This window comes from Myotis lucifugus, unplaced genomic scaffold (genome assembly GCF_000147115.1).
Source record: "Myotis lucifugus unplaced genomic scaffold, Myoluc2.0 scaffold_208, whole genome shotgun sequence".
Taxonomy (NCBI): Eukaryota; Metazoa; Chordata; class Mammalia; order Chiroptera; family Vespertilionidae; genus Myotis; species Myotis lucifugus.
Window position 1 is genome coordinate 1,364,617 of NW_005871256.1, and position 18,117 is coordinate 1,382,733.

The window sequence follows — 18,117 nt, forward strand, 5'->3', positions numbered from 1 at the left end:
TATGAGTAAGCAGAATGCAATAACGACTCTTAACAGGACAAAAACAACAGCTATGCACATTTGAGAAAGTAGTAAGGAATTTTATTGTCAAAACAAGTAAGAGATACGAGCTTAACAGAAGACACAAATAAATTAATTGTTTTCATCCTTTGAGATGCAGGGCCTCTCTGGGGAAGGCTCAGCCCAGCTCCCTATGTAGACACGACCCCTCCAAAGCAAGAACAGCAGAGTCTGAGACAGTTCAGGACAAGGACCGCCCACGGCCGCGGTGGAGGATGAGCAGGTGCTTTCCCTGGCTCCTGTCCCCAGCACGCTCTGTGCTTACACAGGTCCGAGGCTCGTTTGGGGACAACGGTTGCATGTAGAACCTTTTTTCATCCTTCTATGTGGCTCTTAGAAAGAGTTTCAGGTCCTGGTGACACTTGTTTCACATGAACGTCTGGACTAGAATCTACGTATAGTTACCACCATCTTTATTTTAAAAAACCTTAACATCCATTAATCTACACCAAAGCAGTAGGCTGCATTTTCTCCCTTAGAAACTTTCCTACCAAATTGGAGTTAACTTAATCTCACTTTAAAGTGCAGCAGAGGATATGCAAGACTTGTGTTTGCTGACAGGTGAAGAGAAGCGCTGCCCAGCAGAACTGCCCTGGAGGCACCACAGTAGCAGCCGGCTCTGCCCTAAAGCTAGAGCGAGGGCTCCGGTCTCCACGCAGGAGAAGGGTCCCTGCCAAGTCTGGCTCTTCTTCGTGCCCAGATCTCAAACGGATCGTAGGTCCCCGCAGCCACAAGGATGGAGCACACAGCACCAGCCGCCAAGAGGGCCAGAGACTAGACAGCACCTCTACTCCCTGACTTACCCATGCCCTCGCTGACCCTGGTCTTTAAAGGAATCAAGAAGTCTTGGTTTGGGAACAACATAAGCATTATCTACCTCGTAAGCAATGATCAAGTTCTTGTCTAGGCTAAATAATGCAAAAACAGGTGATCAGGCCTCCATACGTCACTGCTGAGAGTATTCAGTCTAACTTCAAATTAAAGCAATGCACAATGGCTTCTTCCACACAGGACAAGCTTTGCACTAATGTTTCTCAAAAACCAGTAATGTCTCCAGTTCTAGCCCCAGGTTAAGGTTTAAAAAAACAAAAAAAAACCAAAAACAAAACCATTCCTATGTCAGAGCCAGGGTAATAAGGAAGTGGGTGCAAGACACCTCGATTCAGTCAATGGAAGAGAAAGCTCTAGAAGCCGGTGGGTGTGAGCACATTCAAGTCCCGGGGTTTGAGATTATGGGTCCGAGGCGGTTGTTTCTTCCCTTCCATCACTGGGAGGTCCATCTTGGGCGGCTTGAAGGTGGCTGGATCGTCGGCCATCCGCGAGGCCTGCATGCGCATCAGTTCCATTGGAGAAGGCTTCTGGGCGCCTCTGTAGGGCTGGGTGGCAAAGCCTCCTGCAGAAGGAACCAGAGCAAACGATTTCAAAAGCAGCAAGCAGCTCCTGCCGCACACGGTAAATGCCGCACACGCTTTCTCTCTTGAGGGAGCTGGCTTACCCGAATCAGACTTCTGGAGGGATCTTGGTCCAAAGAAGCTCCATTTATCTGCCGAGTTTCTGTCTTTATCCCCAGAATCCATGGTGCTAAAATGTGGGCCAGGTAAGGCTGTGGAAGAGCCCGAAGAGAACCAGCCTCTGGCAGAGAAAGAACACAACAGCCAATAGATCTCTTCCCAGCCCCCGGGAAGTGCCTCGTGCGAAAAGCCTAGGAACGGTCAGCTCCCCCTTCTCGCTCAGAAACCAGGCTGCAGCCCCACGTTCGCACATGCAGGCTCACCTCGGCTTCTGCCTAGGGGAAGAGTGGGGGGTGCTGCTGGGGGTGGACTGGGCGGAGGCCGGCTGCTTCTCTTCCCTCGTTATCTCTCCACTCTGTAGTTTTAGTGTCTGTTCAGATGGGTAAGAAGAGAGACGTGAGCCAAGTTTGGGTATAAACATCCTGGTCCACACCAACTTCAGGCAAAAGGAAGACATTAATAGGCAGAATAATTTTGGATTATAGAATAGATATTCCTTTGATTTTGTCATACTAGATAGACATCCATCTTTTAAAAAAAAGATTAATTCTACAACACATCTTCAACATTTCTGCACTAAATACTACATTAGAGCTTTTAGTTTTCCCACCTCATCCAGCCAGTAAGTGCAAGAGCCAGAACTCAAGCTGCAGGCCTTCTGTGCCTTCTCAGTATGGCCTTGAACTCTTCCCTTACTGTCTCTCCTGCCACGGACAATCCGTCACGCCCGTCACTCGGGCATGCTACTCCTCCAGCTGCCTGCTTCCTCTGTGGAGCCTGCCCATCTGAACCTTTTCCTCCCGTAACCAGCCACCCTGGTTCCTTCCGCTCTGTAAACATACCGCTGACATACAGACAAGCGGCTGCCGGGGGGGAGAGTCTACTTCCCAGTTCTTCCAGGTCGAGGCTCCCTGACTGCCTCTGTGCTCCATGTCTGGAGTGCCAATGCCGAGCCCCAACCACATCCAAACCAATGCCCCTGCCTGAACACTCAAACACTCCCCCTAACACTTCCCTCAAACACTCCACGGCAGCTTACGCAAGCGGCACCTCAGCTGGCTTTGTGTTCTAGTGCGGTGGCCAAGATGCAGAAAATGGCCCAAAGTCAACTCTGCCATTATGCAGGGCGAATTGCTCAACTGGAACTCAGACACGGATCCTGGGAAGTTCTCCGAATCAGAGACCCACGTGCCCCTCTCCGGAAGCATCTGTCTTGTCTGACAGCTCACACTGGCCAGCCCAACTCTGATGCCCCTCAGCAGTGGTTTTTATACCCAGCCTGCAAACATCATCTGGGATGCTCATTAGGAAATGCGACAGTCCACAGGTCCTACATCCCGCCCACAGGCCACTCGCTGCACCTCACTCTTCCGTCTACATACTGTGGGCATGATCCTCCTTTGAGGCCTTCAAGAGCCAGGGTCTCTGACAACTTTGGAATATGGGGGAAACACCAAGAAATAGGGCATCAGGAGACTTGAGCTCAGGTGCTGTGAGGGGTTAAGTACATGAACTTGGACGCCAGTCTCTGTATTGATAGGACATGAAGAACAGTTTCTACCTCAGAGGATTAACACAAAGAATAAGTGATGCGAGTGCCTCAGAGATCATGAAGCACTGTTAAGTACAGAGTGGTGTTCCTTGAGCTAAAGTCATTAGAAATTATTTCATTCATACAACTATTTGGTCATCATTAACCTTACCAAAAATTAGTCTTCATTCCAATTTTAGAATAAAGAGCAAAACTTCCCAATTCTGCACTTGCTTTTAATTTTTCAAACACAGAGCATGCCATTCTTTCCAGCGAGTGTCGTGCCTCTGACATTGCCGATGCTCCTCTCCCCTCAGCACCCATCGCTCTGGTACAAGAAGCGACCCACACTGGCTTTACTGTTCCTGACGTGCTCGCTCTCTCTCCCTCTCTCTCTCTCTCTCTCTCTCTCTCACACACACACACACACACACACACACCACATGCATGAGCACAGAGGCTCCTCTCCTCCTCCTGACCAGACACCCCCACTTCACAGACAGATAAGCAGAACCTTCCGGGTAAGAGCCCTGGACCTTAGGGCTCCCTGTGCCACCACAGGTGGGCTCACACAGCTCTACATTCCTCACCTCTTCTCTTTGCATCATTCCCCGCAACCCCCACCTCGCTGAGCTGGTAACTTCTAAACCACAGCCACATCTCACGCTGAGTGATGACGGTGTCGTTTTTGTCAAACGAGCTTACGTGGAGTGCTTCTGCCACTCGAAGGTACTTGGTCTCCTCGGTGGTAAGGCCCTTGTGAGGTGTGTAGCCAGCATCTCTCAGCCCTGCCTGTTGCTCAAAACGCTGAATGTTCTCCTGGGTCTGTTCTGGGAGCAGAGGAGATGACAGTCATGCCCACCCGCTCTCCCATCACAAATGGGGGCAGAGAGCACAGATATCCGCTCTTCTCCCCAGAAGCAAGGGCCACACGGGCCGCCCGAGGAGGTTTCCCCAGACCAGCAGGAATTCCAAACCTCACACGAAGGTTCGAGAACCAGAGGGAGCCTTCCCTCACACCAAGAACAGAAACCACCAGGGAAACTCCTTACCTTCCTGCGATTCGTACACTGTGACATTCCCTTTGTGTTTAGAAAGGCAACATGGAGAAGCCAGCTGGCATTCTCCAAATACAATTTCCTAAGAGGCTCACCGCCCTCATGACCCACACAAGGACCTTCACCAAGAGAAACGGGCCACATTTTGCCTAGATGGCACCAAGGTATCAATTCAATTCAAACCAGAGAACGTGCCTTGAACTAGTCCAGGTCTACCGAGCCAACGTTTCTCGTGTGTCAAAGTGCCCCTCACGGCGGCTGGCACAGCAGACAGACAGATGTGATCGACTTATATTGTAAACAATAAGTCAGTTATGGGAGCATTTGAGACCCTGCTTCCCGGCATATGTTGGCAGTTTGGCTCAAATAAAGTCATAAAATTTCTCTAAAAGAATATGTAAATAAGTCATTTATCCCGTGGAATGAATGACAGCTGAGTTTTTTGCTTACTCTGGATACGACCTAACACAGCCCACGCACAGGAATGTGGCAGCTGTGGACCGAAAGTCCAGAGCCCAGAGTCCTTTATGACTCAGTCATTCCCCTTCGCAGGAACTATTTTATTTCTATCAGAAATAGAAGCTCAGGAAAAAACCTAAATGTATGAAGATGTTTTACTGTCTTACCAGGTAGTTACCTGAAAATTTAAAAGGTAGGAAAGGATTTAATGCATCACAGCACACCAACACCAGTACTTTGAATGTAGCTATTTTTTAACAATGTAAGACTAGAGCAACATCCAAAGAAGTTCATAGCAGTATTAACTGAAAGAAAGGTATGACTACATCTGCAATCATGTAAAAATATGCACACAGTGGAAGTGAATTAGCCGACACCCTGGGGAGCTGGGACGCTCTGCTGCTGGGGAAGCACATCTTCCAGAGAGAAGCCACTGTGCTGGGAGGAGAGGACCGAGCCTTCCTTCTAGCACCGCCAGAACATTCTCCAGCTTGCACAGTACAAGCAGTGGTTGCTGATGCAAATGGCGAGTTTCCATGTGAATGAGAGGACGTCCAAGGGCAGTTTGGACTTTTGGTTCTTGGGCGAGTTCTCGAGTAACTGCGTGGATAAACGATGCCTCCCAGAGCAGAGAAACAAGGAATTCAGACTCCAAAACTGAGCCAACCAGGAGAACCTCTACGCGCCCTGTCCCTGGCAGAGGCTGCTGCTGACAAGCAGAACTGAGTAATGATTAACTGTTAACTTCCCACAGCAGAACCAAAGTTAAAAAAAAAAAAAATGCAAGCTCCCTGTTGCCAGTCTCATTAGGACCACAAATCACACATCCTTAAAAATAAAGAAGCTGAGGCAACAAACTTGCCTCAAGGTCCAGAAAGGGGAACATCTTTGAACCACTTAATTAAAAAAAGAAAAAACAGAAAGAAAGACAAGGCAGGTGGGACCCTCCTCCACCTGCCAGCCAGACTCCCCAGTTCATTTAGGAGTCTTGCCAGTTAAGTCACTGGCCCCAGGCCATTCTGATGGACTTGGGCAAACAAGACGATAGCAGCAGAGCAGCAGGAATACACCTCCATCAACTGGGATGCCTAGTATTTGGCAAAGCTTCACCTCAATGGAGCTTCACTGGTGAGCTGGCACCTGTCAGGCACAGTCAGGACAGGCGAAGGCAGTGTGTCTGCAGAACCCCATGCACGCTTCCTCTCCCCAACCCTCTTCCACTCTATTCTGAGGGTGCAGAGCGCTTACTTGTGATCAGAGAACTCATGATGACACGGGTGGCTTTAGCCTTCACCACTGGGACCTTGTCCATATTGTCAGTGGCCGATGACAGGGTCATGGCAGGGGAGGAGACACTGGCTTCTCCTTCCTCCACCTGTGCAAGAGAGGTAAGGAGGCACTTGAGCAGAACAGGCGGGTCACAGCTAAACTGTTCCCCTTTGGGGAGAAGTCACTGAAACACCTTGAATCTGATACGTGAGGAATCTTTGAAGGGAGGGTTTTTGTCTCCTCCCGATTAGATAAATATCATCCATAGTGACAAGAGATAGACATATAAATAACTTGAATTTATAAAAGTGGGAAAGCCAGAATGTGAAGCTGAGGTCTCCTACTTCCCGTGTCTGTCCAATAGGCTGCTAGAACCCACTACTGCTCACTGACCATGTACCAGGCGTAACTACGCTGGCTTTGGCTTAACTCATCGCTGCATTCACTCAGTGTTGTCAGACTTCAGAGCATCAGGATGCCCTGCATGGCTTGTTAAACAGATCGCGGGGCCCCACCCCACAGTAGGCCTGGGGGGGGGGGGGGCGGTGTTAGAACTCATGTTTCTAACAAATTCCCAAGTGATACTGATGCTGCTGGTCCCCAAGACCGCGGCTCTAACGGTTCTTTAAAACAAACCAAAATAACAAAAAAAAGAGGCCCGTGTGGCTTAGTGGTTGATCAACCTATGAAGCAGGAGGTCATGGGTTCGATTCCAGGTCAGGGCATGCCCAGGTTGGATGCTTGATCCCCAATAGGGGGTGTGCAGGAGATAGCCGATCAATGATTCTCTCTTATCACTGATATTTCTCTCTCTCTTTCCCTTCCTCTCTGAAATCAATAAAAATGTATTTTAAAAAATAAATAAAAAAATTCTATGTAGCTCCTAATCTTTAATGTGAGAGCCAAGAGCTCGCCACCTTCTGTCACTCCAACCCCTGATGCCATGCTCAGGACGAGCAGGGAGGAGAAAATTGGGTTTATTCTTTGTTCTCTACTTCCCTAAAGGAACTAAGACAATCAGAAAGGAGGGGAGAAGTATGAAAAGTGTGTTCTTGTTACAAAACGGAGATTATAATTTTCAGCTGTGACCTCACTGGAGTAGAACGTGACCCTCTGCTTCCTTACTTGGAAGATGCGGGATAGGCAGGCCGAATGAAAGAATGCATGTGATGAGTCCAGCTGCGCTTCCCTTTAAGAGCAGCTGTTCAAAACTGCAGCTGTTCCAGCTGGGGCACCACAGCAAATGGGAAGCCCATTCTCTGCCTTGGCAAACAGCAGCCTTTACAAATGGGAGGGTGTGCCGCCCTTGGGAGCACTGGCAGAGCCCGGCTTACCAGAGGCTCCAGTCCCTGGAAGCCACTGCTGTCACTGCAGGCAGGCTGCCAGGGTCGGGCTCACCAGGACTGCCAGTCCTTTCTACATGGACGTTTACTCCTAGCAACTAACTGGGTCAGACATCGGTACATAATGGACGGGGAATTTCCCCCAGAGCTGCAGGGGAAGCTTGTGATGAAAGGAGCTCCCTGTTCTGAGAGCTTAAGGGAAGGGGTGAGGAGGACCCATTAGAAAGGCATCAAATACAGCTCTACCGAGTCCAAGTTGGGCTGGGAGCCAGGAGTCAGTGTCTCCTGCACACCTAATATGTGTCAAATCTTTCAATCTTCTTTTATTTAATCCCACCACACCTCCATGGCAAAAGCATTCCTATTTCTCAAGCGGAGACACTCAGGCGTGAGGCTCTGTGCCCAAGGTCATTGCTAATATATAGACCATTATGGGATTCATACCCAGGTCTGTTATAGTAAACGAGGGGCCCAGTGCACAAATTTGTGCACCTTGAAAGGAACTGTGGGCTTTGAGGCTGCGGTGGGCACAGGGGCGGGTCTCGGCCCATCCTCTGCGCCCCCGCCCAGCCCCTCCCACCTGCCTGCAACCCCATTCCCCGCCACTCCCGCTCCCACATGCTGACGGCACCAGCCCGCTTGCACCCACTGAAGGCGTGGAGCAATTGAGGCCGGTGCCAGCAGCAGGTGCGGGTGGGGCTGGCACTGTCAGTGGGTGCAAGTGGCAGCTGCTGCCCTGATCACCCCTTAGGAGCAGGGGGAGGTGGAGAAGCCCTCAGGGGCGATCAAGGCTGGCAGCAGCCACTTGCACCTGCTGATGGTGCCGGGCGATTGGGACTGGCACCAGGCACGGGCAGCGGGGGCGAGCGGAGCTGTCACTGGCAGCAGGTGCAAGTGCCAGGCGGGACTGCGACGCACGGGAGCAAGGAATTTTCAGTAACCACCAGAGGCTCGCCCCGATGACAGCGACCAGCGCCCCGCTTTGGTCTGGCATCCCCCCTCACCTGCCCCACCATCCCACCGTGGCCTACGCCTGCCATGTTTAGTGCATGCCCCCTGGTGGTCAGCGCACGTCATAGCAACCAGTTGTTTGGTTGTTCCACCTTTTGGTCTATTAGCATGTTTTCTTTTATTATATAGGATGCTCACTATGTACTTCCTGTCAGGCCCTGAGCTGTCACACAGCTCAAAGTTCAGTGAAACTAGCTGTAGATTAAATGGCCTCATCTGAACTTGGTAGGCCTTGTTTATTCAGCAACAGAACCAAGCAGAAGTGACAGCGGCAGCCCCCACAGCCAGGAAGCACAGGCTTCGGTAACATGCCTGCAACGAGCACGTGAGAACCCCCGAAGCCTGCACAGAGGGGCTGTAGAGCAGGTCGCAGTGGGACGAGGCGTGTAGTGTTTGGGAGTGGCAGCAAGGCCTGAGGAAGAAGGCAGCTCTTATGTGGGAAAGGCATCTGCGGCAGGAGGAAGAGCATGACAAAAAGTACAGCTTGTGTTCAGGAAAGAGCCAACTGTTTCCCCCCAGTCACTCCGGCATCCGCTTCATGCCAGGTCCTCTGCTCGATACTGCAGGTGGAGCACAAAACTGGCACGGCTTCTGCCCTGCAGAGCTACTGGGAGGTGGCAAGTAACGTAGGGCTTGTGACAGGGGCCTGTGGTACAGCGGAGGGTGACAGTCTTATCAGGAGGAAAGTCCTCGCAGAAGAGATGTCTGAAAGGACACCACTTGTCAGGCAGGGGGGAGCAGAGGGAGGAGGGAGGAGAACAGGATGGGATGTAAACATTCCAGGCAATGAAGCAGTGGAAGCAAAGACTTAGGCACCCAATGCCCTGGTGAGTGCAAGAAACCTTGGGTAACTTGCATGGTCAGATCACTGGGGGAGCAGCAGACAGGAGCGGGTCGTGCAGAGCCAGACTATGGAGCTAGCATTTTTAATGCTACGGCAAATGAGATGGTTTGGACAGAGGAGTCTCAGGTAGGAGAACACATAGCCATTCTAGTTTGAATTAAAAAGAAAAAAAGGCCCACCAACTCCAGCTGAGGCCCAGAAAACACACACAGGGACTGGTGGCGGCCAGATCCTGCGGGTGCCGGAGCCACGGAGGCTTCCGGAGCTGAGGAAGGAGAACGAAAGGCTGGGCTTGCCAGAAGCAATCGGCAGGGTCAGGTACCTTGGCGAGGTGCTGGTACTTGCGCTCTGGAATCACTGGCTTCCAGGGGAGGCTGCCCATGTCCGATGGAGGAGGAGTCATGGGCGTAGGGTCCTCCAGGGCATCATCATAGCTGAATGCCCGGCGGCTCATCCCGATGGGCAGGGACATCTTGCCTAGAGGCCCACTAGGCTCAAGAGCTAAGAACAGAGACACCTGTCAGGGTGGGTTCAGCAACTGAGCACGCTAACAGCTTTAAACTCATCTGTAGGCAGGAAACTCTGGGACACAGCAAGAAAAGCTTGTCTGGAAAAGCGAATCCATTCAAGGAAAGTAACCTGTATACCAACCCCTGCCTTTATGCCTGGCACCTAGATGCTCCTCTGGACCCACTCAGCAGCCCTAATCCACTGACTTGGTTTAAACAACCTGAGCAAGTCACACACTTCAGTAAGTCATCAAAGTCCAATCCTGTCTCATTCAAAGCTTTTGCTCTTATGCCAGACTCTGCCCCACAGCACTACCACCGCTCTCCACTCACCGAGACTGAGGCTAATACGTGCTTATTCCCATTTTACAGATGAGGAAAGGCCTACAGGTAAAGTGATTTGCTCCAACTCACACAGCAAGCAGCCAGCTGGGGCTCGACTGCAAACCCTCTGCCTTCCCTACCGCACCACAGAAAACAAGAGCGCGGTGACAAGAAATGGTTAAAATACGCTGCCCAGCGCCACCACTCGCTCCAGCCACCACTCCACTCTGCTCTGAGTGCTCTGCAGGATTTAAGCAGCAGCGCGACTGCCAGCCCAGAAACTGCTGACAACCCGTGCTGCCAGCTGACCCTGTCCTTCATCTGCGGGCCTGACTGGCGGAAGGCCCCGCTGTGACACAGGCACCCGCCCCGCAGCCCTGCCAGCAGGGAGCAAAGTTCACTGAGTGTTTGTTTCATGCAGAACTAATGTCCACATCCTGCCTTCACGTGACATTTTCCTGTTGCTAAAATTATACAATCACTCTCCAAAACATCAGCCTGTGTGGCACCAAGTCCAAATGAGCAAAGACACGTCATTTAAACAGCAAGGGAACCAAGTATCTACCATTATTATTGCTGTTAACATCAATAATAATTACTAATAAATCCCTAAAAACAGAAAGAGGATTAGTGGTTGCCAAGGGCTGGTGGGGGTTAGAGAGTGGGGAGAGGAATGGGTATGAGGTTTTCTTTTTGGAGTGATGAAGATGTTCTGAAATTAGATAGTGGCCACAGTTACCCCAACACTAAATTATTCATTTTAAATGGGTGAATTTGATGGTATGTAAATCACCTCAATAAAAATAAGCCAATAATAATTACCAAATGCCCTTCCTTAACAGGCACTTACATCCCTCATCTTACCTTATTCTCATCAAACAGATATCCTTCCCATTTTCCAGCTCAGGAAACTGAGGCATAGATCTTAGTGACACCCAGCTAGCAAGTGTGGGTGGGGCTAGAACACAGACCTAAGCCAGTGCTCACTCTACATGCAACACTCCATGCGCCCACACTCCAAAGCATTCACATGACAAGTGCAGCACGATGGTCTGGGATGGTCACAGCAGAATTTATGCTAATCACGAGAGCAATGAAAGACAAACGGAAACGCAAGCTGATGAAGTCGAAACTAGAGGATCGATACCAGGATACATGGGAAGATCCCTATTACTCCTCTGAATTTGGGAGCGATTTCAAAAACATCTTAAGACTTCTCCCAACAGCCATCCCCACAGCTTTCCTAAATAATGATAAAGTCAGCTAATATTTACTAAGAAACATCCTACAGATTTTCTGGGCATTAAATGCATATTCATCACTAACTCTGACACATTTTCACATATTTTATGTTTAATCTTTACCGCAGCCCTAAGAGATAGGCACTATCATCTATACTTCACTGATTACCTCAAATTGAGTGATTCAAATTTTGATTACAAAATCACTGCCCCTCCCACTAAAATAGTCCAAGGTGGGACCAATGACTTCAGTAACCCAGAAACAATTGCTGTAGAGACCCACGACTCATGAAATGACTGCTGTTTTTCCAGTTAGATTTTGGGTTCATTATCTTATTAACTACCCAGCCAGGTAGTTAATTAGTTAATAAGATAATGTTATTACCCACCTGGCTGGGTAGTTAATAAGATAATATTTAAGTGATGCCAATCTATTAAATCTAAATACTTTACTGGCCACCAAGAGTAACCAATATGTGGTTCAGAAAAAGTGGTTTCTGGCTAGCACCGTTGAGGACCAAACATGATTTCACCATGAAGAACTGACTTTACCAAAAAGAATTAAGTTTACCAGGCACTTCTGATGGTCTCGAAGCCATTGAAAGACTGGATCCGGGTACTTTTTCTATATAGATTTCAGAGCTGAGTCCCTGCCACCTAATAAGAATAACAAAAAGCGTTTTCTTACAGTGAACATCAAAGAATAGCTCCAGCGCTGTTCTTTTGACAGGCACACAACGCGTGTTATGGCTTGTTTACAACGCTGAAACAACACACATAAATGAGCCAATGGGTGAGCAACATGCCAAGGCAAGAAAAAAAAGCTAATGTCAACGATCTCACCACACCTGTGGCTGATCTTAACACCTACGATAGGACAGAAACACTACACCTGGTGAAAAGGTCACCTTACCCGAGTGAAATGATGTTTACGCTGCCAGAGAGAGATTAGTGAGGAACATGGTCCAGCTGCTGCACGTGAGCTAAGTTCTGGGGAAGAGTCCATCCATTCCAGAGGTTCTAAGAAGAACAAGCAAAGAGCATTGGGCCGGCCCGTCAGCACCTGCCAAACAGCCTCCTATACATCCAGGGGTTCCCCGGCCTGGCAGAAGGGTTAGAAGTCTGGTTTGGTTTGGTTTTCAGGAAGTTACGGCTCAGGGTTCAGCCGATAACTTGACCCCACGGCGAGGGGCTAGGTAGCACAGAGGGTAAATTCATTCTTTGTTGCTAACGCCGACTAATATTTATATGGGTTTTTATACAACACTTAGCTAGTGTTTGAACCCTTGCAGGAATCCCGCCAAGCGGGGATTGTTTATCCCCAACTTAAAGAAGAAAACTGAAAACCAGGAGGCAAGTGATTTGTCCTGGGTCACCGATAAGCGGCCCACCTGCAAGACAGGTAGTTGCATCCCGTTCGCCGGGGAGTTCAAGCAAAGCCCCGAGAAAGCAGAGTTATTTGCTTTTCAACTCGCTACACGGCCCCTCTATCCCGACGCAGCTCAGAGGCAAACGGCGTTAGTTCTTCATTCAAGGGCACCGAGGGCACCAAAGTGCGGCCGTCCCCCGGGTCCGGGCGCCTTCCGAGCAGATACACCCCTGCCACTTCCGCCCCGCCCCCGCCCCCGCGGAGCTCCAGCATCCCCGACACAGGGCGCACGACCATGTCTCTGGGATCTGAAGGGCCAGGTCTGACTCAGCCCCTCTCCCACCCAGCGAGCAGGGAGAGACCACGGAGGTTGGGCCGGGGCTTGGCAGCCGGCGGCAGGGGAGTGGGGGGCGGGGGGAGGTCCCGGGCAAGTCCGGTCGGAGGAAGCAGAGGCGAGGCCCCGCGCGGCACAGCGTCAGAGGGAAGGCCCACTCGGGATCCCAGAGCCTGGGGGAGGGGGAGGGGAGGACTCCGGCCAGGGCCTTGCGGGAGGGGCCGGGAGCGCGCCCCGCTGGCCCCGCGGAGGATGGAGCCCCCGGGAGGGCCCGGCCCGGCCCACCTCCATACCTGCTTTGCCGCCGCGGAGCTGCCTACAGCCCGTGCTCCGGTACTAAACAGGCTCCGAGGACCCACGTCTCTCTAGAGGTGGTGCCGCAGTCGGGATCCAAGCCATGGCGTGAGCGTTGTGGTGTCAATCGCGACTCAAAAGCCTCGGGAACCGACCAGGGAGCCTAAGATGCCGGCTGGGCCGCCGCCTTCGTGATAAAGCCTCCCGAGCCGCTCAAGTCACGCGATACTTGGTCCGGAAGACGCTCAGGGCATGCTGGGAGTTGTAGTCCACGAGCGGAAAGGCCCCCAAGATCCCGCTGTTATTCTAAGTCTTAGATTAGAATCTAAGAGAAGCAATGAGCAGGGACCCTCTTCCAGCAAGAACTGGGTTAGTCAGGGTTCATACTGGTAGCAAAACCAAAAAAGGGGGCAAACCCCATCCGCCTCCTCTAGACAAGGTGGTCCGAATGTCATTTCCCTGTTAAAACACTAACGAAAGTGACGCCTGAAGAGATGCCCTCTCAAATGTCACAACTTGAAGGAAGAAAGTTGTTTTCCCTGCAGGGTTTACAAACATGATAAAGCAACATGTTTCTACCCCACGTTCCAAGCTTGCCGTCAAGCCTCATCTCTGAGGGCTGTGGTTGGCTGGGGAGTAGGTCTCATATTTAGATTTCAGCATTCGTAATCAGGTATGCATAACCAGGGATCACAGACAACAGTGTGGGGAAGGCCTGGGGTGGGGCAGGGGCTGGGAGGAGAAGAGCAAAAGGGGGGTGGAATGGGGGACATCTGTAATACTGTCAACAATAAAGTAAAATTTAAAAATAAAAAGATTTCAGCATTTGACACTTGCCAGGTCTACTGGCAGGACTGAGAGGCTTTCTCCAGACAACTTTAAACTTGAGTGTCATCACCAGGCCACCTCACCTGACTGCATCACACATTAAAGTCATTTCTAAGTTTTAAAAGTAGCTTGTAAATAGCAACAATTACATTGCAATGTGGTGTGTGTGTGTTCAAAGTGTTATTTTGGAACTTTTAAAATAATATATGCCATCATTTTAACCCTCCGTGGAAGCAAAGCTGACACCTTGCCCTCCTCCATCAGCAGAACAGAATGCACATCACGCCTGTCAGAAGGGGAGGAAACAGCACTTTGCAGCCTTCTATGAACCAGAAGGCAGGATCACCTTGTTTCATTCTTATCCTCAAATAAAAGACAACTGAAGCCTTTCCTGGAAGTTACCGACTCTGACTTAAAACAACTTTATCTCTGACTTTTGCAGTACTGAGTCTGAAACTATGGCATGATCGAGGCAGGTAGTAGCCATGTGAGGAAATTGCTGTTTTCCACAAAGAAATAGACTAACTATAAACTTTTAACCATCACAATCTTATGGGGTTCTCCCCTTCAAATGGGTATTGTATTTTTTTTAAAATTGGGGACTTTACTCATCTAAGGCCTGGACTCCCTTCAAAGCTTTCCATGCAACTAAACTAGTTTTTTTTTTAATTTTTTTTTATTGATTTCAGAGAGGAAGAGAGGGGGAGAGAGAAATATCAATGATGAGAGAGAATCATTTATTGGCTGCCTCCTGCACGCCCTCTACTGGGGATCGAGCCCGCAACCTGAGGTGCCTCCAATGGGAATCAAACCCCGACCTCCTTGTTCATAGGTCGACACTCAACCACTGAGCCACTCCAGCTGGGCTAAATTAGTTTAATAAGTGTCTTGGTTGCGTAGTTAAGGAGGATTCAGTCTGTCATGACTGAATCCACAAACCCAAGAAGGGTACCTTCTGAGCTGTCTAAAGTCAGGACATCGTCCTCAGCTCCTGCAGGGGCTCTCTTGTGGCACTAGAAGTCCCGCCCTCCCCTCTTCTGTGCTTTTTTCCTGACTCTGGTTTTGGTTCTTTTTTTTTTTTAAATATATTTTATTGATTTTTTACAGAGAGGAAGGGAGAGAGATAGAGAGTCAGAAATATCGATGAGAGAGAAACATCGATCAGCCGCCTCCTGCACATCCCCCACCGGGGATGTGCCCGCAACCCAGGTACATGCCCTTGACCGGAACCAAACCTGGGACCCTTCAGTCTGCAGGCCGATGCTCTATCCACTGAGCCAAACCGGTTTCGGCTGGTTTTGGTTCTTAACCAAGCTGCTTCCAGTTCTGTGCACAGCCACCTTCCTTCCCCAAGGGCAGCAGCATCTTTGGGAAGTTCTATACGGTCTGACTGCATGGTTCTTTTCTGGGGCCAGACACTGGCCAAGGAGCCCTGCGTGTGGCTGACCAGGGAATACGGTTGCCTTTTTATGTATAGTTACAACATACACTTATGAGGAAACTAATTTTCTAAATTAGTTTTGACCCTGAATTGTCTTTTTGTACTTCCTTGGGCATTTCATACTTTAGTAAACATGAGCCTTGAAAATTAGAATTGACCAGGATCTCTCTTGCCTTCCACTTCATGGGGAAGGGTCACCTGCCTCCCTTAGACCTCTCCCCTCTCGGGCCAGGCCAAGCCTTCAGAAAGGCCCGTTCCCTAGACAGAGCTGCCAGACCCCTCGGCAGACAGGAACTGGGTTACTAGGAGGGTAGCAAGAGGGGGCATTTCTCGAGACTGGGAGCTCTACCTGGAAGCCTGCCCCCTTTGTCATCATAGATGAGGCATCCGCCTAGCAGTGCTCAGGGATTGTCCGTCTCCATTGCCCAATCGGCAGCTGAAGAAACTAATACTTTCAGGGGGACTTTGGCAAAGGTATCTCAGCCAGGAAGCCAGAGTTGAAATTCAAGCCCAAGGCTGAGTAATCTACCTGATAGTTTGGCTGCTGGCTGTCCTTGGCCTCAGCGCCGCCACTTTTTTTTTTTTTTAGAAATATCAGTGAGAGAGAAACATCATTGATGGGCTGCCTTCCTGGCAACTACTTGGTGTACTGGACAAAGCTCAACCAACTGAGCCACACCAGCCAGGGCAGCTTCACTTTTTAAAATCCCTGGGACAACAGGTACATTTCCAAGGAAGAAAAAACTGGAAGCCACATCTCCCTCTAGTGGTGAGGGGGGAGAAAGATTTCATTGTAGAGATTAAGGATGCTGGGCTAGAGACTCAACTGTCAGACTGTCCTTGCAAACCAACTTGCCCTGGCCAGATAGGTCAGTTGGTTAGAGCAGGCACCCGATACGCACAGTTTTGGGTTTGATCCCCTGGCAGGGCACATACAAGAACCAACCAATGAATGCATAAATAAGTGGAACAACAAATCTTTCTCACGTCCTCTCTCTCTAAAACCAATAAAATTAAAAATTTGCCTGGCCAGTGTGGCTCAGTTGGTTGAGTGTCGCCCCATGCACCAAAAGATTGCTGGTTTGGTTCCTGGTCAGGGCATATGCCCAGGTTGTGGGTTTGTCCCCCTAGTGGGGTGCATATGGGAGGCAGCTGATAGATGTTTCTCTCTCACATTGACGTTTCTCTCTCTCTCCCTTCCTCTCTAAAATCAATAAAATCATATCTTTAGAAAAGGTTAAAAAAAAAGAAACCAACTCATCCATCCTACAGATGGTGCAACTAAGGTGCAGAGAACAGAAGGAATCAGGCCGATGTCACACAGCTAGTCTGGAGCAGTTAGTTAGATAGAAATTGTGTTCCTGTGTCTTACTTTTTGTCAGGCACTATGCTGGGTGCTTGGGGTACACTGGGACGGAGGACACAGTCCCTGTGTTGGGCTTAGTTGTGTCCTACCAATACTCATATGCTGAAGTCCCAGCCCCCAGTACCTCAGAATGTAAGTCTACAGGCTTTTTGGGGACCCACAAAAAAATCTCTGAATACTAAAAGTAAAATAATTGGCTCTAATATTTTTTAAAATCTGCGTAATCAAAATTAGTATGTTTAATTGAATGTCTGCACACAGATTATGTCGACTTCATTTATGACAATATATCATTTCCATAAAGATGGCATTTGAGCCCGGCCGGCAGTGGCTCAGTGGTTGAGCGTGGACCTATGAACCAGGAGGTCACAGCTTGATTCCTGGTCAGGGCACAGGCCCGGGTTGCGGGCTCGGTCCCCAGAGTGGGGAGTGCAGGAAGCAGCGGATCCATGATTCCCTATCATCATTAATGTTTCTATTTCTCTCCCTCTCTCTTTGAAATCAATAATAATATTTAAAAACAAAAAAAGATGGCATTTGAAAACAATTTGGGTTAGTTTTCTCCCTTTGAAATAAATTCAAAGTTAGCACCTTAGTAGTCCTGAAAGTCAGTCAACCACAAATTAGATGAGGTACTGTAGCCATTGCCCCCTGAGGTCTTTATTCTTTTATTGATTTTAGAGAGGAAGGGAGAGAGAAACATCAATGGGGAGAGAGAATCATTGATTGGCTGCCTCCTGCACGCCCCCTACTGGGGGGAGTCGAGCCTGCAACCTGGGCACGTGCCCTTGGCCAGAATCGAACCTGGGACCTTTTAGTCCACAGGCTGACGCTCTATCCACTGAGCCAAACCGGCCAGGGCCTCCCTGAGGCCTTGAGGGAAGCTCAGGACGCAGGTCGCTGTACCGGGGTGCGACCTGGGCCTCGGTTTTCCCTTCCAGGAGGCACCGTTTGCAGGGGTGACCGGGGCAGCCGGGAGCTAAGCTCTTGACGCCCAGGAAGAGCTGGGTGGAGGCCGATGTCACCGTCCCCTTCCCCCCGCACCGCCTCGCTCGGTTCAGCACCGGCAGAGGGGGCGGAGGTCCCCGCGCTCGGCCCGCGCCCCCACCCCCGCCCCCGGTCGCGCGGCCTGTCGGGCCCGCGGAGGTGCATTGTGGGGCTTGTAGTGTGGAACCCCGTGGGTGGGTGGGCGCGGCCGTGGCAGTCGCAGCGGGGCCATCTTCGGCGGCCGCTGGATCGGCCTGCGCCCCGGGCCCGCGCCCCGAGCCCGCGCCAGGCCCGATGGCGCCGCGCCCGCTGAGCCCCTTTGGTGCTGGCGCTGGGCG

General features: G+C 50.4%; 1 protein-coding gene across 4 annotated transcripts; it reads right to left on the minus strand.

Annotated features, from left to right (window-relative positions):
* Positions 1-59: 59 nt before the first annotated feature.
* On the minus strand, positions 60-13,360 carry KIAA1191 (KIAA1191 ortholog). Of its 4 annotated transcripts, none has more exons than XM_006097676.3 (9): positions 13,157-13,360; positions 12,074-12,180; positions 11,732-11,817; positions 9,409-9,587; positions 5,868-5,994; positions 3,808-3,932; positions 1,835-1,941; positions 1,556-1,692; positions 60-1,453 (listed from the first exon to the last, which is right to left on the minus strand). In XM_006097676.3, exons 3-9 carry the CDS (start codon positions 11,757-11,759, stop codon positions 1,245-1,247), a joined length of 912 nt encoding a protein of 303 aa, XP_006097738.1. In that variant the 5' UTR covers positions 11,760-11,817; positions 12,074-12,180; positions 13,157-13,360; the 3' UTR covers positions 60-1,244. The 4 variants fall into 4 exon arrangements, with proteins under 4 accessions (XP_006097738.1, XP_006097741.1, XP_006097742.1 ...); XM_006097679.3 differs by lacking the exon at positions 11,732-11,817 and adding an exon at positions 11,849-11,923; XM_006097680.3 differs by lacking the exon at positions 11,732-11,817.
* Between the last annotated feature and the right edge of the window lie 4,757 nt (positions 13,361-18,117).